The sequence below is a fragment of the Cervus canadensis genome, chromosome 12 (assembly GCF_019320065.1).
Source record: "Cervus canadensis isolate Bull #8, Minnesota chromosome 12, ASM1932006v1, whole genome shotgun sequence".
NCBI lineage: Eukaryota > Metazoa > Chordata > Mammalia > Artiodactyla > Cervidae > Cervus > Cervus canadensis.
In genome coordinates, this window is record NC_057397.1 from 59,321,187 (window position 1) to 59,347,264 (window position 26,078).

The 26,078-nt window shown below is 47.7% G+C and overlaps 2 protein-coding genes and 1 non-coding gene across 8 annotated transcripts in view; 2 read left to right on the forward strand and 1 right to left on the reverse strand.

The window, feature by feature from the left end:
* The window catches only part of NCALD (neurocalcin delta), a 324,211-nt gene extending 320,584 nt beyond the window's left edge, over positions 1-3,627 (forward strand). For all 3 annotated transcript variants that reach the window (XM_043483542.1, XM_043483540.1, XM_043483541.1), the window contains one exon: positions 983-3,627. In XM_043483542.1, coding sequence (XP_043339477.1) covers positions 983-1,080 — 98 coding nt within the window. In that variant the 3' untranslated portion in view covers positions 1,081-3,627. The remainder of the gene's footprint in view (positions 1-982) is intronic.
* Positions 3,628-8,994: 5,367 nt separating this feature from the next.
* GRHL2 (grainyhead like transcription factor 2) overlaps positions 8,995-26,078 on the reverse strand; it is a 166,433-nt gene continuing 149,349 nt past the window's right edge. For 3 of the 4 annotated variants that reach the window (XM_043483538.1, XM_043483536.1, XM_043483539.1), the window contains exons 13-16: positions 25,489-25,583; positions 21,581-21,666; positions 11,618-11,682; positions 8,995-9,504 (exon numbers count right to left, since the gene is read on the reverse strand). In XM_043483538.1, coding sequence (XP_043339473.1) covers positions 9,390-9,504; positions 11,618-11,682; positions 21,581-21,666; positions 25,489-25,583 — 361 coding nt within the window. In that variant the 3' untranslated portion in view covers positions 8,995-9,389. The remainder of the gene's footprint in view (positions 9,505-11,617; positions 11,683-21,580; positions 21,667-25,488; positions 25,584-26,078) is intronic. The other variant, XM_043483537.1, reaches the window with a different exon arrangement.
* On the forward strand, positions 13,085-13,186 carry LOC122451528. The gene has a single exon (XR_006272432.1). It is a non-coding gene; the product is annotated as a U6 spliceosomal RNA (small nuclear RNA).

Below are 26,078 nucleotides of genomic sequence, written 5' to 3' on the forward strand. Positions count from 1 at the left end.
TCCCCTCTGCAGGGGGTCAGACTCTGCCCAACCAGGAGACCTGGTGCTTCTGCTCTGGGCTTCTAGATCCAAAGGCTGGAGCCCAGGGGCAGAGGCCTCATCTAGAGTCTCCTGGGGTTAGATTCCTCCTGAAGAAGTTCTTTGCATCTAACACCGGGCCTGTAACTTGAAAAGTCTGGCCCCCTACCAAGTTAGCTCCGAAGCCAATTCGGAAGCACGCAGGTTACTGGAGGAAGCAAGACTTCTTCGCTGAATGTAGGCTTCGCTCCGCCCCACCCCCAGCCCCAGAAATGGGGGAGGAGCTTTGCCTCCCCTCTGACAGTATGAGGAAACTTCTGGAAGGGAACTTAATACATACTCTAGCCTAGGTAGGAAGGAAAAGGACCTGGAGTAGGAGTGGAATCTCAGACAGCCAGTCTTCCTCCCGCAGTCCATCGGGGTGGAAGAGCCCTGACTGAGGGGTCGTCTCTCTGCTTCGGAATTCCCTCACCCCGGGTGGGAACGGCAGCCCTCCTCACAGCTTGTCCAAAAGAAGTGGCCCTACCCCCAGGTCCCTTCCTAGGTGTACCCGGGTGACCCCAAGGAGCCCGAGGGCCCAGTACCCCGTGGGATGTACAGCAGGAACCCGGCTCACTCTCTGAAAGGCCCGAGCACCATCTCTTCCGTGGACACGGTGGCCTGTAGCCGGAAGGACCACGAGGGCAGGGACCACGTGGGGGACACCCAGCACCCGCCCACCCCACCGCCTCCCGGAGCCAGGGCCGGGCACACAGTGAGCTCTCAGTAAGCCCCGTGCCGGGCTGTGCGACGCTGAACGAACGTCGGGTAGGGGATTTCAGCTCGGAAAGACAGAAGGTGGGGCTCACGGCTGGTGTGAGACCCCGGGAAAGGGTGTGCTGCGCCGCCGCCCCCGAGATGCATCGGGAAGAGCCCGTTCATGCGGCTGCTTTGGCCAACACTCACCAGTCCCCTTGCTTTTCAGGAAAACTCTCCCTGGAAGAGTTCATCCGAGGGGCCAAGAGCGACCCGTCCATTGTGCGCCTCCTGCAGTGTGACCCCAGCAGCGCCGGCCAGTTCTGAGCCCGGCGCCCCACCAACTGTAGAGCTGCCTGTGTTCCCTTTGGATTTTTTTTTTTTTTTTTTTTGGCCAAACAATATTGACAGTGATGCTGTTCCCCCTGTGGTCGGATGCGCCTCCTTCCGTGCCGCCTTCAGCTTCTCTGTCGTGGATGCTTCGTGGGAATGTCTAGACCCCCAGCCCCCGCGCTTGTGGAAGCATGGACAGCGCTGTCGTGCACAGACTTTGGTGTTTGTTGTTCTGACGATTTTGCATCGTTATTATTATTATTTTTCCTTTGATTCGAAAGTCTGTGTTCTAAAACTGAAGACTCGGGGAGGCGAGGGGGAAGGGAAAACAATCCAGTCCAGTGATTCTGTTGCAAACTTGAGGGGCCCGTTGGAAAAACAAAACTCGCCACCTGGGTCTGGAGTAATACAAGCCCTAGGGGTGGTGGCACCACTTGCTGGATTCCCCGGGGACGGAATCCTCTGGGGCCAGACTCTTAAAGGGACCTGGGGGATCCTCCCAGAGGCCCACCCCACCCTCTTCCCAAATAGGCTGTAGTTTCCTAAGCTGTGAACATTTCAAGGTAAATTCATAGAGAAGAAGAAAAAGATGGCTCAGCTATTTCTTGCCAGGTTTACACTAGTTGAGCTGAGTTTCTTTGGAAATTGAATGCAAATGGTAACTTATATTCCAAAACCAGACCCATCTTGTTGCCTATTGTGATTAAAAAAAAAAAAAAGATTGCTGTATATAAAATATTGGGTATTGCAGACCAAATTAAGTGTTTTGCCTTGTTTAAATGAAATGCATGTTTAGTGAGCACTAATACAATCTTATTACAGAAGACTGTTTTTAGTAGCTTATTGTAAAGTAAGCCAGCTGTAATGAATGTCTGTGTCTTGTTTTAAAGTCATATCTTTCTTTGCACAAATGCACCCATCAGCAGGTATATTTTATATACTCCAGAAAAGTACAAAGTAACCATGACCAGGGCCCAACTTTACTTTTGAGTAATTTTCCAGTGGTACTGCCAAGAGAATAGAAGTGGGGCAGGTTTGAGTGGGATGTGTCAAGTGGAGCACCGGAAGGTTCATATTTATTAGAGATGCGGGTTTGCCCACCAGCCCAGCAGCTCACTGATGGATTGGAGGTGTGCTGCTTTTCTGAGCAGACCATGTTCTGTAGATTTTCCCACCCTCCCCCACCCCAAATAGCATAAATTCTGGGGGTTTCCCGATGCTTTAACCCACACGTACAGTTAGGAAGCCATAGCTGGAATGTTGACTTTTCCATGGCCCCAGTGACCCTTAAGAGAGTCAGAGGTTAGGCAGTCATCTGGTTCATCTTGAAGAAGGCATAAGCAACTGTGATTTCCAAGGCCCACTATAGATAATCCAAAAAATATTTTCCCCATTATTGTGTTCTCCAAAAAAAAAATTTGTATTTCCAGAAGTGAAAACACAAATTTGAGTTGTTGTTTGGTCTGATGACCTTTGTATTGAAAGGTAAGAGTCAAAGTCGCTGGTCACAGGTAAGTCATATTTTCACAAGCAGTAGGCAAGGGGAAACCCAAACACTCAAGGATGTAGATGAGGAGATCTTGCCCCAAGAGAAGGCAGACAGGTTCCCTGGGTTGCAGCCAAGCTACTTCCTAGAGACCATGAACCTCAAAAAGATAAACTTATAAGGGAAATGATGCTGAGCCTATTCTAACCTCCAGATTCCTGGGTATTACTCAATTCCATTTAAACTGATAGTAAAAATCTGCATTTGTGTGGTTGACCAAAACGAACGAAATTTTCAAGGTGAAATTTTGAGACCTGGACTCAGTAAAATAATCCTCTTGCTCTGAGTGTCAGCCTTTTTTATAGTGGTTTTACACCTTGAGACTTGCGGAGTTCCTCCATTGGCCGGGTGGTAAAATCTGGTTTTGAAAACTAGGGAATTAACCTAGTGGCATGCACAATGGCATGGGGACCCAGCACCTCTACAGGTAAAGTTCACGAGCTGCATCTCATTTTCTCCTGCTCTTGATTGAAGACCTAATTCCTCCTTTAGCTTTCCTTGATGGTGGAGTTGGTTAATGTTGGGGAAAGCCCACCTGGGCTCCATCCTCAGTCATGACATCTTACTTAGCCAGACTCACTGCTCGCTAGAGCCTAGAGCTGGGGTAAGAAGCAGGGGAGTGCATCTCCAGCTGTAAAAAAAAAAGAGCAGACAGACACAGGGCTGATCAATGCTGATATGCCCAGGATGGACGGAAAGTAGTCCTTGTCCTGGCCTGCCATTGACCCTGTCTGTGTTTTCTTGAGGGTTGTTTTTCTCATTCTTTGCCTTCCCAAGCAGGCCTTTGTATATCTGATCCAATGCACTGTGTGGCCAAGGGACTCAGCAGCACCCAGAAGGCTGAATGCCTAAAAGCTTATGTCACTTGTGAGCTGGGCTGTTCATTGTCATTGCTGTGTTGAGGGACCTCTGGAAATGGGAGTCTGTTCTGTCTGAAAGCAGCTCCGCCTGTGATGCTCAAGGGACTGGAATAAAGTTGCTTACGACTTGAAGGATGATAGACTGATCGACTGTTCATATCCTTGTTTAGGGTGGGGAAGGGGTGCTGAAGGTGCAGTCCCATCCCATTGATACACCCCAGGGGCACTTTCCACAGGGGAATTTAATAATATAGATGTATATATTTATACCTATATATATTGATATATTTATGAATCCTTTCCTATGGAGTGGGTCCTGCATCGGTTGACTGTGGGTCACTCTAGCTTGGCATTCAAGCATGTTGATTGTTTAATATGATTGTCTGGGACCTGAGCTTTCTGTGCCTAAACTGCTGCTCCCCTGAATCTGTGCCTGAGAGAGGGCCCAGATGCTGTGTTGGCTTCCTTCTGGGTATGGTTTCAGCCCTGGCACAAGGAAACAGGGTTTGTGAAAGAGGGATGAGAGGGTCTGTGGGCCCAAAGCATTGTCCAAGAGTATCCTTGATCTCTGTGTGGGCTTCTTTGCTTCCGTCCACTCATGGCCTTCACTTTCTTCTCACCTCCTCTCCTTCCTCACAACTGACCAGAGCTATAAACTCTAGTCTCAACATTAGGTGCAATGGAAGGAGAAACGGAGGCACTTTCCTCTTTAGGGGGGAAATTAGCATCCTCCCCTCCCCTCCCTGGACCTCTCAGTCTGGAGAAGAATCTATAGAAGAGATGACATGATACAGAGCCCACAGCCTCAAAGCCAATTCCAATCAAGGTGTTATTGCTGTCACTGTCTCTGCCTCCAGCACAGGGGTCATGAGTGTAGGAAAAAGAGGCTGAAAGTCAGCTGTGGTAGGCGTCTCATGGGCCAACCAGACCTCATGCTGGAGTGAGTTGGCCTGGAGGGGAGTCCTTTTGTACCTCAGTTTCTCTCTATGGTTCAGCAGTGGCCCTGAAGCCTATGGGGACTGAGCATGAGGAACGCCATGTCATTCATGGCAGTGATGGTGAGCAGGTGGCTGGGACCCTCCAACCTGATCAGCAGTCTTCACTCCCACACCTGTTGGGAGGTTAACCGGTTAATTTCCAGCAAATTTTCAAGTCTTAGACTCCTGTCTTCAGGGTACTGTCCCAACACCCCAACCCAACCCTGGATTCCCTGACAGTCTAGTTCAGGTGTGGGGAGGGGGCCACCGGCCAGGTGAGGAGGAGTCTGTATGTTCCCTCAGTCAAGGTAAGGGGAAATCACGAGTGCTTTCTTTAGGAAAAATGGAGATGCTTCAACAAGCCTCTCATCTTTGTCAGGCGTATGCTTGCATTCTCCTGAAATATTCTGGTTTTTCAGGTGGCTGAAGAAACAAGAGAAAGAATGTTGTATCTGCCAAGACAGCAGACTATCAGTCAAATTCACCTACAATAGAAATATTATTGTAGAGTGAAAAGATTTCCAAGCCAAGAGCCAATGATATATTTTATATCTAACCAATGATACATGCATTGCAGATTTCTCTACACTTGAATGATGACCATGTGTCCAGGACTTAGGTCCTGGGCACTTGCTGCCCTGGCTGCTAATACGCCATTTGTCCTCAGACACAGGAGTGCAGACACGTGAGTGGGCAGCCTTCCCAAGGCGAGGTTAGAGTCTGGTGACCTCTCATCACGTTGTGAAAGTCTAAGGGTGAGGGGCTTGTACGCCCTGGGACTGGGGTGACTGCCGAGCCCTGCCTCTCTGAGTGAACCACTGTCCTGGCACTGATGATGCCAGGCTGTCATTACTTGGCATATCATGGTCTCTGAGGATGGACTTGCATCTAACCTGCCTCTCCATCCCCAGCACCAGGCACAGTGCCCGGCCCATGGTAACTGAGCTGAGTTGGTATAGAGATGAAGATGAGGGCAAGTTCTGGTCCTGGACCCTGAGGCCCTGGTAGTTGGTCATCTTCACCCCCCCAGAGTCCGAGTACAGGGAGGTGAGGGGTGGGATGGCACATGTGGGGAGCCAAGTTCACAGCAGCACCAGAGCTGCCATGAGTCCAGGGAGGACTGCCTCCGGAGAGGAGGCCAGACTAGTGAATGCCCAGGAGGACCTCCTCGGGCAGGGGTGGGGGTGCGGGGAGCACATTCAGACCTCCTACCGATACTGGGGAACACAGATCATGGCAAAGGGGCCTTTGGCCCATTTCTGATCCATGATCTCTCCAGAAGCCTCCTCAACAAGCACTTCTCCCAGCCTCCTCTTTAACGCCCACTGGTCCAGGGATGGAGGCTGCCGAGGACGCCAACAGGGTTGAAGTTGGTCAGAGAAAGCTTTCCCAAGGTGGATTTTTAGCCAAGATTTGAAAGCTGTGGACATAGATGAGAAGGTGAGATGTGGAAGAACACAGAAGCCGCTACTTGTTTGGAACAGAGAGGCTCTTGGGAGATAATCATGGAGGACAGTTGAAGGAGTGGGTGGGTGGTCACTGAGGAAATGCCGAGAAACACTGGGATTTGAGCTGGCGGATACTAGCGAGGCTGTGGCTTCCAGGACAAGAGACTGTCATGACGAGTTTGGTGTTTCAGCCACATGGTTTTAGCATCTGTGGAAAGGTGGGTGAAGATGAACTAAAGGACATGAAAGGCTCTTGTGGTAATTAGTGGAGAGTGAGGAAGACGAACATGGACGGACAGAGCTTACTCCCTACCCCAAGGAACTGGAAGAATAGCCATCCTGGTGGCCTTTTGTGGTCACACTGGAGGCCTGGTGATGTCTTCAGCCTCTTCTCACTTAACCTTGGGGTGGAGGCACAATGGGGCAACCGGAAGAGGAAACGCCTGCTGTGTTGGAGCCCAGGACCTGAGGAGTCCACGGGGAGCCCAGAACCTTCCCAGCGCACATAGAGGCTTCTTCCCAATCAGCCAAAGGGCCCCAATACCCACCTCAGAGAAAACACGGGACACTTGAACTTTACTCTTACATTATGAATATTTATTTTTTTCTTCTTAAAAATGTACAAAAAATAAAATAACTGTATTTATAGTTTATAGATTCCCCCTCTCCCATTTACAAAACTATTAAGTTACATTTGCCTTTAAAAAAAAAAAAAAACATGAGCACGAATTGTCCATCTAGCAATCTCCTTTGCTTGTCTTTGAGAAAGGGCTGTTCATAGAATTTGGCACAAACCCCCTGCTTCTGTTGCATTTTCATAATTTTAAATAAGAAGGAAAATAAACGTTTGATTCAGTTCATGCTTATTAAGTTTCTGGGTTGGGACATGTCTTAGTCTTTTAGGATCCAATTCCAAGATGACATCTGACTGCATTTTTTTGTTGGACCCAATTTCCCAGAAAGTCTAAGCATTTGGGGTAAGTTTAAGAAAAATACTTGTTGCATATGTCCCTCATCTTACATGGAATTTTTAAAGCTTATTTATTTGAGTCTGATTAAGAAACAAAAAAAATAGAGGAGGCAAGTTTTCCCATTTCTCTGGAGTGTTTTTTTCCCTCCTTGGACAATTTTGCTCATCAAAGCTCTGCTCAGACACAGTGAAGGCCACATCGAAGCTAGGCCACGGGCACGCTGAGAATGCAGAGAGGATGCGGTAAGATGGGGACAGATTGGATGGGAGGGCACACTATGCCACCCTTTGCTGGCACTGACCGCATATGCTTTGTTCTGGCAGTTGCCACCACAATGATTGCCCAGGGCCCTGGGACAAAGGCAAAAGTATCTTGGATTCATCTTCTGCCTAGGGCAGGACCAGAAACATTTTGTACACAGAGACTGGGGAGAGAAGATCAGGTAACCCATGTCCGATTGAAGATTTTCTCTTTTCCCTACCCTGGAGTCCTATGCCCTGGCCCGATAGTATTCACCGTTGTGCCTGCCCATCATGTCTGAAATCACCCCTTAGGCAGGGAGCATGGTGGCACATTATACATCATGCATTTCCAATACTGAGTCCCATTAGTACCACATGCTGGCCCAGGATGTGACAGTCACAGAGTGGAGGAGGAGGGGACAGACTGGCGCAGAGCTAAATCCAGGATGCAACCTTTGGCACCGCAAGGAGGGGTAACGCGTCCAGAAGACACACAGAAAGGTGCCCCCTCACCACACCCAGAGATCTTCCTGGGCACGCACCTGCCCTCCAGCCCATTCGAATCCTCTGCAGTCTCAAGGACAGAGAGCTGGGCTGAAAGCAGCCCTTCCATCCTGCTCTGGGCCTCGGGGGCAGATGGGGTGGGAGGCAGGGAGCCCTTGGAGAGAAAGCCCCCAGGTAAGACATCAAAGTGCTTTACAAACAAATCTGGGCCCTTCCATAGAACCTGCCCTAGGTCCGGGACCTCCTAGGGAGTGCGGCTACCAGAAACCTAGTGCTTCAGCCCATAAGGCTGAACAGGAGCCCCTAGACCGTGTATCTGTCCCCTCAAAGAGAACTGTGGCCCGGATGGTTCATGATGTTGCAACTGTTTGGGGAAGCATTTCACCTCCTCTTCATCTGCCAGGATACCCGGTAAGAGGACAAGCCTTCTCTCTCCATTTTCCAGACGCTGGTTTCAGAAGTGCCAGGGCTCCCGGGGTCTTCTCGCTCCGCACCCCCATCCAGCATCCAGCAGCCCGGCCTGCCCAAGCCGGCTGAGCCCGGGAGGCAGCCCACGCCTGGCGGTCCAGAGCTGAGCTGTAGGCACCACTCTCAGGACTGCAGCTGGGCCTCCAGGAGCCACTTGAGATGAGGACGTGCTTGTAAACTGTGAGACACTGCAGAGTGGCCGGATCCTCACGAAAGCCTAGGAGTTCTGCGGCAGACCCAGTGATGGAACCCTGATGGCAAGTCCCTGCGGCTTCTCCAGAAAGTTCAGGCGGCCCCGACACCAAAGCTGGAGGAGCTGGGACCTCAGACAATCTGACCTTTCCCACAGACAGCTCAGAGGGAGACTCAGGTGAAGCTCATTGCCATAAGACAAACTCTGGGCCTCCGGGGCAGGTAGTGCCATAGAGAGGGAATGGGGCTGTCGGGGGGTGCCTCAGGCATGCCCACGGGGGCAACCATCTTGGCACCCACTGCCCGACACCCTGAAGGCCGTGTCCCTTGTCCAGCATGTCTCCTGAACAGCACAGAGGCAGAAACCTCTTGGAGAAAGCGGGGTCTCCAGGTATGCGCCTCCCCCAGGCCTGCGGCAGTAAACATGCCCACATACCACAGGTAAAATATATTATTGCGATATTATAAACACTATGTACATGATAGCCAGGCACACTTCCGGGGTTACTTACTAATTACACGGTGGCCGAATGTCTTCCTGTACACGGCCTGGTGGCCTGGTGGGAACCCCTGGGGGTGCCCGCCATTGACCTTCCTCAGAGCAGACTGAAGGCTTCTGACCAGGAAGGAGTGTCCACCTCTCCCCCCACCTCGGACAAAGGAAGCGGCTCGCTCTGTCCAGCCGCTCAGGAGACGTCGGGGGTGAGATGGCAGGAGGGAGCTCCCTCAGGCTCTTCAGGATCAACGGACTGAAAGGGAAAGCTCCGGCCCTTGTCAGCTGGAGCCAGCAGTGACCTGCAGAGTCCTGGCAGGTCCTGGGCCCCGGGCTCCGGAAAAATGGTGGACAATAAATAAGGATGTGACAGGCTCAAGGCCCCGTCCCGAGGGGCCTGGGCCGCGGCTCCAGGGCAGGAACCGGTGGGTGGCCCAAACGCAGGGATCCCAGCGCGGGTCTCAGGGCCTCACCCCGCTCCCCAGCGCAGTCGTGTAACAGCAGTCGTTGGATGGGTGAGGTGGGTCTGCGGGTCCTGGGGGCCGGGGCCTCTGACTTCCCCGGGGGAGGAAGGCCCTGAGGGCTGCAGCCCAGAGTGGGGCTCAGATTTCCATGAGTGTGATCTTGAAGCCTTCCACCATGCTCTCCATGTTGAGGATGAAGGTGTCCTCATTCGAGTAGTGCTCAATGATGTTGTCGTCCATATTCACCAGGATGCTGCAGGGGTGAGTGCGGGGGTGGGGGGGAAACAAAGATGCCATGAACGAGGTGCTCAGTGAAGGGCAGGCTCCAGGATGGGGGTTCCCTCAGCCATTCTTTCACAAGGGAGGCCAGGGAGGTGGGTGGGGGGTGGAAGGGAGAGGAGACAGGCAGGGAGAGAGGCCCTCACTGTATTTCTTTCCCCAGACATCAGTTAGAGGGAAGCAAAACCTTGATTTCTCAGAACTAACTTCTTATGAGCCAGGATGTCAGAGATCATTCAACCCGAACCTTTGGCTCTCTAGACTGGTAAACTGAAGCCCAGAAAAAGTTAACAGAGTCTGAAATCATAGAGCTAACTATTGACAGAGACTGGATCTAAAGAGTTAGGTCTCCTAACTCTTTTCATTAAACCATATTGCCTCTTGAAAACACCTTTTTAAAAAGTACTCTGCACTTACAAGAGGAAAATAAACCAGAGCTGCGGCTACCCTTCCTCGAGCATGGAGTCTGTTCCGCAAACCTGTGTTCAGTCCTCAGGGCAACCTTGGAGGCAGGTGCGAGCACCACCATCTTGCTCTTGAGTAGCCTGAATTCAGCAAGGTTAGATCGTGTCCCCAGGCTCACTCAGTCATTTCAAGGCTGAGCTCGATTTGGGTACTAGCTTTGCCTCACTCTAAGTTCATACTCTATCACATGTAACCTAGTCCTTCGTTCACCATCTGAGTTGGGTTTTGTTTTAAGAAAACCAACAACTTCCAGGGCCTGTCCATGAGACAAGTCCTTGAGCCCATCCCCTTCTTTGAAGGCAGACAGACCTTCGTTTGAGAAGTGACTATCATTTTACAGCTATGTGTCATCAGGCAAGTTGTTTAGCCTTTCAGAGTCTCGGTTTATTCTTCCACAAAAATAAGAATAACAACACTGCTTTAGAGGGTTGTGGTTAGGATTAAAGGATTTAGCCCAGGGCCTGACACCAGACCCCGTGGAAGTGAAATGCTACCATCGGCATGCACATCAGCACTCAGGGCTTCTGCTCAGCATGAGACGCTGAGACACCACTCAGATCTCACCATCAAAGGAATACACTCAGCCTCTTGCCCTGACTTTGGAAAGAACATGCGTTTTAGTGAGCTTTTCAACCAGGGCTCAAATGGAAAGGGTTTCCCGCTTGACTCCAAATTAACTGAGAGACCCCATCACTTGGAAGTTCCCAATATCCCAGATCATCAATTTCTTCTATGAAAGAGGCTCAGAGAAGAGTTTAAAGATCAACTTTCTGCTTTTTGTAAGAAAATGGCTCCAGAAGCTGACTCAGTGGAGACCCTCTTCCAGCACTAAATTCTGTTCTGAGGACACTATGCTTACAGCTTCAGTCACAGGAGGCCCCACGAGGGCTGGAGGCAGCAGACAGTAGAATGTGCAAGCTAAATACTTGGGCTTTGGGGCCATGGAAGTCTACTTGGGTTAAATCTGCATTTCACTTACTGAACACGAGACTTTGGGCAAAATGTTTAGCCTCCATCTGGCTCGATTTCCTTGGTAGTAAATTAGGGATAAGACTCTACCTCACTGAGTGATGAGGAATAATAGAACAATGCTCATAACCCACTTAGCAGGGGACCCAGAACCTACTGAAGACCAGATAAATGAAAGCTATTGTTCTTAACTGAGAACAAGAAGGTCCAGTAATCACTTCAATCATTCTGTTAATAATGACCCCAGAAGAATCCTTGAAGTCCTAAATCCTTTGTATTCCTACTGTGCTGCCCTGAGACCAAGCCTAAGAGCAGCACTTGAGTCCCAACAAACTTGGCTCTCTGCCTAAGGGCGACGTTGCCACTCTCCCCCTTCCAGACCCCTCTATTCTACCCACTAATCCTGTCATGGAGGGGGACATCTCAGCTGATACCATGACAATGCACTCTCACCCTTCTCTTTCTCTCATTAAAGATCTTCAAAATGCATGGCACGGGTAAGCTGCTCAGCACTCCTTCGGGAAGATGACACACAATTTTTATAAAAGGCCGACAACAGAACTAACAAAAGATGGGCGCCATCTTGTTTTCATAAAGGCACTGTGTAGACATATCTGATTTGGAAGTCAATTGCAATTCGGTTTCTTTCTTACCCTTTTTTGCTTTTCTTGTAAAGCTTTGCTATCTTCTCCACGGGCAGCCCATATTTCTCAGAGATCTGCAACCAGTAACAAAAAGGCAGATGAGTGTGGAAGGGGAACCAAGCAGAGGCAAGAGAGAAAGCTCCAACGTCACTGTCCGGGAGATGTTTCTGGGTGCCAGTGGCCTTCACTCACGAGTTAAGCTTTCAGAAATACTCATTTGCAAGGCTCTCCCTTTGGACACACCATAAATCAATCAGCAAAAGATTCAGTCACACGAGAATCTGATCTATGATAAAGGTGTCATTTCAGATCAGTCAGAAAAAGATGGACTGTAGTCATGATGTTGGATTAAATAGATAGAAAAAAATTAACAAGTTACGTTGGATCCTTTCTCCACGCTTTCCATCAGAATAAACATCATCAAAGATTTACATGTGAAAGATGAAACCATGCAAGAAGAAAGCATGAATCAATTCTTTGTATGGATATTATAGATACAGATATTAATTATGGATATTAAAGATAAGGATGATCTTTCCAAGCAAGTATGAAACCTAAAGAAAAAAGGCCAAAATGTTGCTAACGTAGCATAAAATTTAAAATACCAGTATAGCAAAAACTACCATAAAAAGTTGAGGACAGACAATACACTGGGAAACACTTCTGTGGGCAACACAAATGACAGATATGGAACTAATTTCCTTAAGTTAGAAAGAACATCTGTGGGGGCTCGCCTGATGGTCCAGTGGCTAAGACTCCACATTCCCAATGCAGGGGGCCCAGGTTTGATCCCTGATCGGGGAACTAGATCCACATGCAGCAACTAAGACCTGATGTAGTCAAATAAATAAATAAGAATATATATTATTAAAAAAAAAAAAAAGAACATCTATGAATACAAATAAAAGGCTAGGGCTTCCTTGGTGGCTCAGTGGTGCGAAGTCTGCTTACCAATGCAGGAGACACAGGTTTCATCTCTGATCTGGGAAGATTCCATATGCCACAGAGCAACTAAGCCAGTGAACTACAACTACCGAGCCTGTGTTGTAGAGTCCAGGAACCACAAGTACTGAGCCCAAGAGCCGCAACTACTGAAGCTTGAGCGCCCTACAGCCTGTGCCCCGAAACAAAGGAAGTCACTGCAATGAGAAGCCGGTGCACAACAAGAAGAGTAGGCTCCCGTGTCAGTGCAACTGGAGAAAAGCCCGTGCAGCAATGAAGACCGAGCACAGGCAAACAATAAATAAATAAAAGACTAATGTGCTCACTTTAGGGCTTCCCAGGTGGCGCTAGTGGTAAAAAAACAAAAACAAAAACCCATCTGCCAATGCAGGAGACGCAAGAGACTCAGGTTCAATTCCTGGGTTGGGAAGATCCCCTACAGGAGAGCTTGGCAACCCACTCCAGTATTCTTGACTGGAGAATCCCCATGGAGCCTGGCAGGCTACACTCTGGGGTCTCAAGAGTCGGACACGACTTAGCAACTAAATCACCACCACACTAAAACTGATACAGAGAAGATGAACACGGCCCCTGCACAAGGATGATACGCAGCCTCCTGAGTCAGTCCATATTCTTTAATACAAATGAATTTATTTGCAAGACAGAAACAGGCTCCAAGACACAGAAAACAAACAGATGGTTACCAGAGGAAGGGGGGAGGGGAGAGGGAGGGATAAATTAGGAGTCTAGGATTAACAAATATATATAAAATAAATAGGACATACTGTATAGCACAGGAAACTATATTCAATACATCTTATAACAACTTATAGTGGAAAAGAATCTGAAAACATATATATCCGAACCACTTTACTGTACACCTAAAACAAACACAATATCGTAAATCAATCATACTTCAATTAAAAAAAAACAATTCAGTGAAAAAAGGAAGAAAACAACATAAAGAAGTAATTTCAGAAAAATGCAATAGGACAATACACAAATGAAAAAATGCACCACTGCACTAATAACTTAAAAATTCAAATTAAAGCAACCAGAGGATACTATCTTTAATTTATCAGGGCAACAAAAACTAAAAGCTTGATAATACAGTGACAGCCAGAGGATAAGAAACAGCAACTCTCCTAGTCCATAAACAGGAGAGCAGCAAGCTCGACCTTTCTGGAGGGAAGTTTGGCAGAAGACATTGAAATTTAAAAGGCATATATCTCTTGACCCAGATAGTCCACATCTAGTAATCTGATCTACAGAAATACAGTCAGATGTATGTAAGTACGTACATCTTGAAAGTATCACTGTTCATAACACAGAAAACAACCATTAAGCACACTTTGATATTTGCTCGGTTAAATGCCATGAAGTCATATAATCATTCAAAGAAATGCACAATGCCTATATGAAAAAAAAATGTCCTTAACATATGAAGTTCAGTTCAGTCACTCAGTTGTGTCCGACTCTTTGCGACCCCATGAAAACATATTAAGTGAAAAAACACAAATAGAAAAACAGTGTATATTGTGTGATCCTGCTTGTATATTTTAAAAAATATGTATGTAAGTAAATGGGCTTCCCAGGTGGCGCTAGTGGTAAAGAACCCACCTGCCAATGCAGGAAACATAAGAGACACGGGTTTGATCCCTGGGTCAGGAAGATCCCCTGGAGAAGGGCATGGCAATCCACTCCAGTATTCTTGCCTGGAGAATCCCATGGACAGAGAAGCCTGGAGGGCTACAGTCCATAGGGCTGCAGAGTCGGACCCGACTAAAGTGACTTAGCACGCATGCATACATGTAAGTAAATAGAAAATATTTGAAAGACCCATCAATCTATTAACAGTGGCTACCCTGGAAAAATGGACAAAAACAAGGAGATTATTTTTCTTTTCACTTTGCATAATTCTGTACTGTTTACTTTTACAGTGACTTATTTTCATAAATGTAAAGCAATATAACAGTAGTTTGGAGATACATTCTGGAGAGACCTACTCGAAATACTTTCTTTCTCCCAAATCCAATCCACCCACCTCTTGTGAGTCCAGTGGCTGGCGCAATGCACAAACATCGGGGGCTGGTGAGGTTTGAGACTGACTACCAGTGGTCTAGCAGGGCCTGGGGAAAGAGCCCGAATAGCTCCAGGGCAAAGGTGGGATAGCTTCATCTCCTGGGAAGAGCTTATTCTCCAGAGAACCAGAGATTCCCACCTGTCCATCCCTCACACTACATAGGAAGACCTTCCCCACCTCTCCCCCAAGCCCCAAAGGAGCTGAACAGCTGGGCCGAGGGCTGAGACAGCAAAGGGAGACTGGGAAACAAACAGCCTGCCTGCCACCCACCACCGCTCCGTCACTGATGGGACTGCCCCATGGCCGCCCTGGAGCCCAAACGAGCCCAGCACATAAAAGAACCTGGCCTGTGGGGTAGCAAAGAAAATGTACAGAACTCGTGTGGAAGGCATCCACGTGAACAGAAGATAAAAGAGCACCTAGGAAGATTGTTGTACAGTACACACATACGTGCAAAACCCTGATCTAAAAATACGACTGAACTAAAAGATCCGCAAGTTCAGTAAATGAGTTGAAGGCCAGGTGGTTGATCCAGCAAACCAATCGAGTTAGGAAAGTTCAATCAGGAGCACCATTTCAAGTGCAAAGCAAAGACACATAGCATAGACAGAAATCAGGGAGGGAATAAAAGGAGAGAGAGAGGGAGGGAGATTTGAAAAATAGAGGCAACCATACCAGATGTAAGGAAATTCCCTAGGGGCTCAGATGGTAAATAATCTGCCTGCAACACAGGAAACCCAGGCTCAATCCCTGGGTCAAGAAGATCCCCTGGAGAGGGGAATAGCTACCCACTCCAGTATTCTTGCCTGGAGAATTCCATGAACAGAGGAGTGTGGTAGGCTACAGTCCATGGGATTGCAGAGTCAGACATGGCTGAAAAACTAACACTTTCAAACTTTCAAAGTCTCAGGCAGAGAAAAAGGAGCAAATGGAGAAGAGAAAACAATTAAATAATAGAAGACCACATTTTTAGACAGGAGAGGTATCCTGAATCCCAGAAGGGATCAGTGAGAAAACAGCCATGCATCTGGCCATTCTGAAAAGTGCCAGATCTCCAAAGGTAAGAATAAAAATAAAACATCCTGGAACCTCCCAGACAGAAAGTACAAGTTATTAACATTAATACTAATACTAAAAAAGAAAAGAAAAGGAATGAACCTGGCTTCAGTCTTATCTGCAAAACTGGAAACCAAAGTGGAACCACTACCGACTACTGAAAAAAGGGGTGTCAGCCCACGAATTCTGTACACTGACAAGCCCTCCCTCAATACTCAGGTTAAAGAATGGCATTTAACAAATGCATTTCATTCAAAAAATCCCATTTGAAGAAAATACTCATAAAAGATCTCTAGCTGAACAGAATATACAAAAGAACAAAGACTTCAGCGAAGCAAAGGGGGAAGAAACAAGTAACCAGTGTTATACCATTAAAAAAAAATATATATATATATACACACATACTCACATGGGGAGAGACACATATACTCTATATATCTATATACATTATTTATGGCTGTATAACTATAGTTCTCCATAATAACTCTTTATATACATATACATACAGTTCATATATAGATATAGAATTATATATATGTATATAATATATTCTGGAGAAGGAAATGGCAACCCACCCCAGTATTCTTGCCTGGAGAATTCTATGGACGGAGGAGCCTGGTGGGCTGTGGTCCATGGGGTCACAAAGAGTCGGACATGACTGAGTGACTAACACACACATATAATATATATCTATTTATATCTATATATAGATATAGATATATAGGTAAATAGACTGGGGAAGTGAAATAAGTGTTAAATAAGGGTTCTTGAAGTGAAAAGAACACAATGGAAGGAAAAATCTAATCGTGTTCTAGAGAGAAAGTAACAAACTACTCTAGGAACATCCAGAAACCTGGAGCGTATAGGGGCAGTGTGGGGTAAACATTTCAGCAGACTCTTCCTAATGAGTGGAGGAGGGAAGGAGGGGGAGAGACAAAGGCTCCAGAAGACTCCTCTCACCCAGTGGGTAGGGGGGCTAGAGAGCAGGGGTGCAGAAGACAGTTGAAAATTTATTTTTAAATCACAGCACAATAAGAAGAGACTGAAACAATTTAGAAAAAGTAAAGAATAACTTCCAAGAAAAGGTGAAAAACATCGACTTAATCCAGCTGCAAAACTAAATGGAAAGAGAAAGCCACAAAGTGAAATAAATAAAAAAAAACTTTTCGTTGTGAGTTGCTTGACCTGCCAGCGTTGGGTTTTGACCTTTGGTTGGTGTCATTCGGAACTTCTTTTTAAAATGAAATGGATAAATAAAGGAAAAGGTGTTCTATTTTCTCCTCAACATCAGCAAGCTCACATCTTTTCTGAAAGAGAAGTGGATCTGATTCTTGGATCTTCCCTTTTCAAGGGTCTGACTCCCAGTTTCCAAAGCATGAATGCATATACTCAGCTCACAAATCAGTGGATAACAGTCAGGAAATCTGCATAAATCTGCATTACTCCAGTTTCGATTTGGGTCTGCCTGGAACAGCAGCAGCAGCCTAAGTGCTTAGCATATGGGCATGGGGAGCTCTGCATCCATTAACTCGCTCAGTCCTTGAGTCACTGCCACAGAACAGGTGCTTTCATGAGACCTGTTTCTCAGGCGAGGAAACTCAAGCTTACAGTCATTAAGTAACTTGCCCAGGGTGCCTCAGCTAAGAAGTGACAGAGACAAGATTTAAAAGGTTAACAGTCTGGCAGTCTTGTTTTGGATTCCACACTTACGGAGAAAAGGGGCATATGTTGGGACTGTTTGGAGCAGGGCTCCAAGAAGAGACTGCCAAAGTGGCATCTCGGGCATCAGGCTGCCAAGGGCAACAGTCTCCAGGAGGGCAAAGCCCTGGCCTCCATGCAATCATCAAAGGCAAAGGCAACTGGATAAAATGCCACCTTCACACCACATCCTCTGCCTCCACGCCAGGCAAGGAAGTGTGCTTTGCCAAACCCAGAAGCCTGAAAAGAAGTGAGACCATGCCGGATAGCATGTGGAGGAAGCTGGCCATCTGTCGGGAGGTTACGGAAAGGAATCATTCTGCCCAGGAGCTGGGTGATCTCACCGCAGCCTCCCCCTTTCCGTGCGCGTGGAAAGCACGTGCTTTGTGGCAGTTCTCAGAGCGAGGCATTAGGAGTGCTTACTTTTTTCTCTGTGTTTTTCAAGTCGTCTGAACTGTCCAAACACGCCCATCATTTTTAAAAGCCCATGATGAATATTTTTAAGGACCCCTAAGACTTCCTTGGCAGGCTTCCCAGGTGGCGCTAGTGGTAAAGAAACCTCCTGCCAATGCAGGAGACGCAGGAGACGCAGATTTCTGACAGATGCAGGAGACTCAATCCCTGGGTTGGGAAGATCCCCCGGGGAGGGCATGGCAACCCACTCCAGTATTCTTGCCTAGAGAATTCCATGGACAGAGGAACCTGGCGGGCTACAGTCCATGGGGTCGCAAGGAGTCAGACACGACTGAGCACACATGCACACACACAATAGATTTCCTGAGCACCCAGGAGGATCCTAGGTCTTGGACATATCCCATCAGTGTGTACTGGCTATCTGATGATCTAGAACATTTAGACTTTTACTCCGTGGAGAGTTCTGTTTTCCCAGAAACCTCTGGCCTGTGACAGGCAGAACAAATTCCCATTGGTTTTCACCAATGCAGGACTCTGTCTGCCTGGTCTAGAGGCATCTAACACAACTGTCAGTTCTGGAAGCCGATGACTTTTCTGTGGAGTTATAAAGTTATAAAGTGTTCGGTGTGGGCTCTAAGGCGGCACTTTTTAAAAAATGGTGACTCTTGCTTGCAAATACTTCGTGGGTGACTGCATTTGATCTGTCAATAAAATCAGGGGGGACAGTCTTGTATCTCCATGCAGGAATGAGTCAGCTGCATAGAAGTGGGTGCTCCCAGGTTCATGAACCCTCCTTTCCTCGTGCACCCTAGCCAGCTTCACCATGAAAGAACACCCTTATTTTTAGCCCCTATGGTTAGAAGGACTCTGCCTCCTCACCCCATAGCACATACAGTCATCTACTATATATACATACTCACCTATACTCTATGTGCTGCTTTAAACATCTTGTCTATAAACTCACTTAATCCTCGCAACAACTCTACATCTCATTTTATCATTATCTTCATAATAATAGGCCATATTATCATTACTCTCATTTCAGAAATGATAAATCTAGGGTGTAGAGAGAGGCTGAGAAATTTGCCCACTACCCTGAAGTGTAGGAGCCAGGACTTGAACCCTGACTGTGCAGTTCAAAGCATTACACACACACTTCTTGCCGGATGGCTCACTATTGCCCAAACTTCTTTCCTTTAGTTGTTGTGAACTGTGGCTTGGAGTGTTTGTTCTTCTTGTAATAACTTTTCATGTGTGGATGTCTCCCTAAGTGGACTTAAGTTGCTCAAGGGCTTAGGTTGGCTCTGCCACTCTGGAGCTATCAGAGCTCTCAGGGCACCCACATCTGTAAAGGATGGTGATGACATCTGACCTCCCAAGTTTCAGGGATATTGTGAGGATCAAATGAAACAATGCACGTGGAATACGTGCCACCCACAGCACTTGGCATGGTGGTACATACACAGCAGATACTCGATTCAGGCAATCAAGCACAATACTCATGCTTAAAGACCTGGGGATACACAGAAGACAGCCAAAGACAAAGTCCCTGTTCTCAAGAAGTTCACATTCCACTGGGGAAGAGAGGAACAAATAAACAGAGTTAGTCATAGTGCGGGTGGAAGTGAAGGTGATATCGAACCCCACTGTGATCCAGCGAGACCACAGCTGCCAAACACTTGTAGAACTGAACAGATGTCACAGACAGGAAAGGAAGACACCAAGCAAAGAGGTGTGATGAATCGTTTAGAATTGGTCTAGATCAGTGGTTCTCACAACTGGTTGATCTAAGAATTCCCTGAAGAACTGTTAAAAATATAGTTTCCTGCAGCTCCATCCCCACCCCACCTCCAATTAAGCAGAACTGGAATCTGGGCTGAGGTCTAGGTTTGTGCACTTGAAACAGCTAAGTCAGTTTCAATAATACTATCTTAAAGGCCAGATTAAGGGTATGAAGGGTTTCCCCGGTGGCACTAGTGGTAAAGAATCCTCCTGCCAATGCAGGAGACACAAGAGACTCAGGTTTGATCCCAGGGTCGGGAAGATCCCCTGGAGGAGGACCTGGCAACCCACTATTCTTGCCTGAAGGATCCCATGGACTGAGGAGCCTGATGGGCTACAGTCCATGGGTCGCAGGGAGTCGGACATGACTGAAGCAACTTAGCATGCAGGCACGCAGGGCATGAAGGGAATGAACTCTATCCAAAGGGCTCCTCCAGCTCATAAATCAATCTTCCAGTGATTTTAGGGTCATTTTAAAAAACCTTGGTTCTTTTGAAGACGTAGAGCTCCCACTTTTTGTTGTGTTCATTTCTGATTGTGTTTTCCCTTACAGGGGCAGATTCAGTAACGACAAACTCCATTCCAGTGGCAAATCCTGAGAACAGAAGAGATCACCAAGCCGGGCATTCACGTGTTCTCTGAGAGGGTGGTCCTCCATGCCCTGCCCTGTATTGCCTAACAATGCCGACCACAGGGGGCGCAGTGTGCATTGGTAACATTCTTATGCTTTTTTAAAAAAATTTCAGGTGAACAAATAATTTTTTTTTACATGTCATACAATTCCCCACTTAAATCATTTAAAGTGTGCAATTCAGTAGTATTTAGCGCATTCACGATGTTCTGTAAACATCAGGACTATGTAGTTTCAGAACAATTCATCAGCCCAGAAGGAAACTCACAAAATAGCCTTTCCTCATTCACCTTTCATTGAACTCCTGGCAACAACGAATCTGCTTTCTGTCTCTATGGATTTGTTTGTTCTTGATATTTCCTAAAAATTGAATCATACAATGTGATCTTTTGTGTCTGGCTAGCAATTCCACTTCTCATATACATCCAAAAATATTGAAAAAACAAGTATTCGAAAAAAAACTTGTACCCAGATGCTTATGGCAGCACTATTCACAATAGCTAAAAGGTGAAGGTGAAAATCCAACTGTCCATCAACTGGTGAATGGGAAAATGAAATGTGGTATATTCATACAATGGACTATTACTCAGCCATTAAAAAGAATGAAGTACTGGTTTATAGTACAACATAGATGAACCTCAAAAACATTATGCTAAGTGAAATAAGCCATTCACAAAAGACAACACAGTGCATGATTCCATTTATAGGCACTGTCTTATAATTTTGACATATTACTCCATAGCCCAAAATGCTGTTTCAATGTAGCAGTTTTCCAGACTAACAAAAGTTCTGGACTGGCCCTTGGCAATCCTATTGTCTCATCACTATGTGCTCTGCTTAGTCGCTCGGTTGTGTCCGACTCTTGTGACCCCATAGACTGTAGCCCGCCAGGCTCCTCTGTCCATGGGCTTCTCCAGGCAAGAATACTGGAGTGGGTTGCCATGTCCTTCTCCAGGGGATCTTCCCAATCCCAGGACTGAACCCTCATCTTTTATGTCTCCTGCATTGGCAGGTAGGTTCTTTATCATAGTGACACCTGGGAAGCCCATGTTTGGAAATTAAACACATCTAATTTGGTTTCTTGCAAAGAGAGTGATAGAAACCCACAATTTAACCTTCCTCTATGGCATCTTTACTCTGATTAGCCTTAAACTGACAGGGAATTGGTAGTTTTTCAATTTCCTTCTCCTTAAGAGAATAAGCCATGACAGGATAGAAATCAGTGTCTCCATAAATCTCCACTTCTCCTTTTTCTTTTATAAAGCTCATTCCAGAGCCAACCTTGAAGGCTGCCTTTTAATAAATGGATTCCAGCCCGGGAGACTACATGCTGGTTTCTGGGAGGCTGAAGAGGGCTCATGCTTACCGCTTCCATCAGGCCCTTCACGGTGGGGGATTTCAACATCAAGGCATCAAACACGTCGTCCGTCTCCTTCCTCACGTACAGAAGCACTAGAAGAGAAGGGTGGGAAGCCGTGACCACTGAGCCCACGCAGCTACCCTCACACAGGAGTCAGAGGCTGCCATTATCCGACCCCTGACCCGACGACATCCCACCCGGGTGACGAGGCACCCGCAGCTAGGGACTGTTACCCAGGATTCGATGAAAGAAACTGACAGTAGGTGTAAGATGTTGTCAACATCCATCGCATTTGAATTCCTTAAGGTGGGCACACGATCTCTTTATGACCCATCTTTCTCTGACCTCTATCTTCTATTTATTTATTTGATTATTCAACAAATATTACTGGATATCTATGTGGGCCCAAGGCCCCAGGCCGTGTGATGGGAGCTGGGGTTGCAGCAATGAGTTAAGACACAGCCTGCCCTTCAGAAGTCCATAGTCCACTTAGAGAGGTGGGCATTCCTCAAAGGAGCAGACAGGGCATCAGAGTTATGAAGGAAAAAAACCACAAGTGGGGGCTTATAGGGGCCTGAGCTTTTCGAGGGGGTGGGGAGGGAGGGCTCCCAGAAGGCTACCCTGAAGGAGAGATCTGAGTTATGGAGGGTGTAGAGGTATCAGTGCAGGCAATGGGGGTGAGGAGGGTGGGAGAGAGGACAGGGAGAGCGACCCCCAGGTGGACAGACCAACAGGCCCGCAGGGAGACAGGGCAAGCCAGAGGCAAGCTGAGGGAGGAGCTGAGAACCTGATCTGGCTTTGAGCCCGGTTCAGCCTGCTGGGGGGCCCTGGTCGTTCAACCGCTCCAAGCTGAGGGCGATACCTCCCTCGTGGGGCTGCTGAGAGGGTTAAATGAAACAGCAGCCGTGGGTACCAGGCATGCAGGCGGCACCCCCAATTCCTCCATCCCTGGGGTCATCATGAAGCAACTGTAGTGACGGTGCTGGTTCCCTGGGCCAAGGCACATGCAGGTTTCTGCTCATTTCTCTATAACCTAACATACTGGATCCGGCAATGCACAACCAGGCAGGGACCCAGGGGTCCTCGGGGAGGCAAAGACACACTGTTCCTGCAGACCCACCCTTACAGCAACTGCGCCAGGCTTAGCTCCCGGGAAGAACTAGGAAGTGCTATTCAGATGCGATTCTCCAGGCCCAGTGAACTGCCTGCCCTTTCTCTCCCTCCTCCTGGTGATGACATGGCCTCTGGTTCTGCCTTCAGAGGGAAGGAAGCGGGCAGAGGCTGAAGCCCCATGCACCTGGCCGCGATAGGAAGAATGCACAGGTCAGAAGCCTGCTGAGCCTGGACCCTGACCGCCCTCAGATACCCACTGAGTCGCGGTCACCACCAGCCTGAAACAAAGAAGCTGGAGCCGGGCAATGAAATCGGCTCTCACCCAAACTCCCACCCCTTCTTCCCCTCCTGCCCAGTCCCCAGGGACATCATTAAAGTTGCTGCTTTGTAATGGCGGCGTCTGTGGGTGCACACGGGCTCTGCCCACATTTTCCTTCTGCAGCCAGAGGTTCAGTTTATGTGTGATGCCCCGGAAAGAAAAAAATAAAACCTTAAGCATCGCAGTTTCTTCTCTTCATCAAGTATAAAAATAAAATACCAAGGAAATAGATGGGAGAATAGTATCTCCAATATTGGATAGCCCCCATTTCAGCTACAATGATCTAGTGACCTAATGGCACTGTATGAGGACTCAATGTTAGCAGCACAGTGAGAAATAATTAGACCACAGGGCCTCAATTACTACTAGATGGGGGAAATTAAAATAAAAAACAACAAAACAGAACAATACAAAAACCCCCACCGGTGCCTCTTACAGATGAATGTTCTGTAACTTCTTCCCATGGACCCCCAACAGAAAAATGTAATCTCCAGTACCCTAAGGAAACCCCAAACCATGTTCTATTAAAGTGAGTACCATTTCCACTGGATCTGAGATAGTGCGGCTGCCACCCCTGCCACAGGAGTCCCCGGAAAGGGTTAATGGGGGCATGGCGGCAGGTTGATGGGCTGCAAACTGTGTCACCGTCTCCTGCTGGGCTTGTTGACAGCCACACTGGCAGTGCTGGGCTCCCAGCTCACCCCCATGGCTTGCCCAGAGAGACAGCTCTCATTAACTGTGCGTCTGTGGATAATAATCACTCCGCTAATGACAGCAATAACCATTATCACACGTCCAAGACCTCCTACAGAGAAAGGCAGCCAGCCACGGCGGGGGGGCCAGCCCCCGGTGACTCCAAGGGAGCCGCCCTGAGAAGTGGCTACAAAGACAAAGCAGCAAACACTGGCATTGGTGATATTATGGTCACTCCCTCTCCTGGAGAACTTCTAACAAACAGTGGGCACCATCGCTGATCCCGGCTCCTGTGCTCATCAAAGCCCAGTGCAGAGGAGGCGCTCCTGGCGGACAGGCTCAGGAACTCCACAGTCCTTCTCCAAAGAAAAGCCACTCCTGGGAGTTCTCTGTTGCTGGAAGGTTGCAGCGCCCTCGTGTGTCCCTACGATTGAGATGTTTCAAAGGCCATAACCGTGTCTCGTCACAGCCCAATACAAATTCTGATGGCAATTTTTGTGCTAACTTCACCACCTCAAAATAATCTGAAAAACACAAACTTTAGACCAGCCACACTCACTAACTATGGATCTAAGCTGCAATTATACTTTGGCCTGTGTGATTCTTCATTTCCATACAACACTGCCCTCCTTTCAAAGGATAAGACATAAAAGGCATGCAGGAACAGAGCTCAAAATGGACTCAAATATTTGATGGTGAGCCTGGGAAATCTGAAAAGCCTTTAAAGGTTTAAATATTATTACTGCAATCAACACTACTCAGGTATTTATGCTCTTTGAATTCTGAAATGCTCATTACTCAATCATAATTATGATAATATGCCTTAACTAGATCCAGGCCTAAAAATAAAACAAATAATTAAAATAGTGAAGATGGAGTGCTTACTATGCGTTGGGCACTTGAGTTTGGTGCTTTACATACCTTAACTCATCAATCCTTACTCTGTCTGTGATGTGGGTATTCTTGTGGTCCCCATTTTACAAGTGAGGACTCCAACTCGCAGAGGACCTTCCCGAGGTCAAACAATGTGACGAGGCTGAGGGACGCTGCAGAAGGGATATTCTTACCACTACGCAAACCCATTTCAACAAATAGGGGAAACCAATTCTCAGTAACAAAAACCTCCAGCCTGTGTTAATGTGCAACCTGCCTCATTAACAGTCCAGTGCTGCATAAGCCGAAAGTCCTGGAAGCTCTTGGTGTTGGCTACAGGAGAGTGTGTGGGGTACGCCCCCTCTTCACCCCTTCTTCTTACTCCCAGGAAGGACTGTGGATCAGCAAAGCACTGAGATGCTGAACAAGACACGAACATGCCCGTGCTTCCTTTCTTAACCTCTTGGGGAAGTGGAATAATATCCTTGAGCGAGAGAAAATGAGTTAAGTTGTGATGTCACAGGAAATAGGTTCATTTTCTTGTACCATGATCAGTCGCTGGCGTCTATTGAACAAGTCTCAGCTCTTAGTGCTTATGAGAGGCTATTGTCAAACACAGCGCGGGTTTCTTTTTAACCTTCTAACTCACTGCTGGATGAGTCAGTATATTCATTACATTTCCCTCAAGGTAAAGGAAAGAACCAGCGCCCAGAAAGAATAAATGTTTGCTTAGGTTGTTTAAAGAGACAAGGTTGAAAAGCAAAGGAGGACACTGTGGACTTCTGTGTCAATAAGAGCACCTCCAGGCCAGCACGGAACTGCGGGGACGGAATGTGAGCTCTTCTGGGTGAACCGTCCCCCACTCTTCCTCATGAGAGCAAGGCCAAGGAGGGCAGGGCCCCAGGGGGAGCGGTACCTCGCTTCATCCCTTCTTCTTTCATCTGCTTGGAGGGTGCTGGACCAAACTCCTCTTCCATGGGCCTGAACATCCGTTTCACAAGGACACTGCTGCTAGAAAAGATGAGAAAGTGTTCATTCATTCAAGTATGTGGGGTGCATACAAAAATCTTTTCCCATTGTGTATACCATCCCTCATCACAACTGGATCCGTGCACCAACCTCCTGCCTCCGGGTTGCAGGTCCCAAGTGGGCGTGTGGGGCAGAACACACACGCCAATATCTTTACCACGTGGCCCCGAGACATCCTCTTTGTCCTGAATACGGATCTGCCAGGGGAGACCCCTGGGTTTCACCCATTCTGTCCTGCACCTCACCCCCTTCCTGCTCAACTGTCTAGGGCTAGGGAGGTGATGTGAGCCCTGTGTCTGTGTGGTCTCCAAGTTACCCAGCCCCTCCCATCTAGCTAGCGTCTGGGTGTCCTGCACCCTCTCGCCAGCCCTGAGGGCACAGCATGACCTCTGTCTGGAAAGGGCACAGGCCTGCCTTGTGCGTGCGTGCTAAGTCGCTTCAGTCGTGTCCGACTCTTTGCAACCCCGCCAGGCTCCC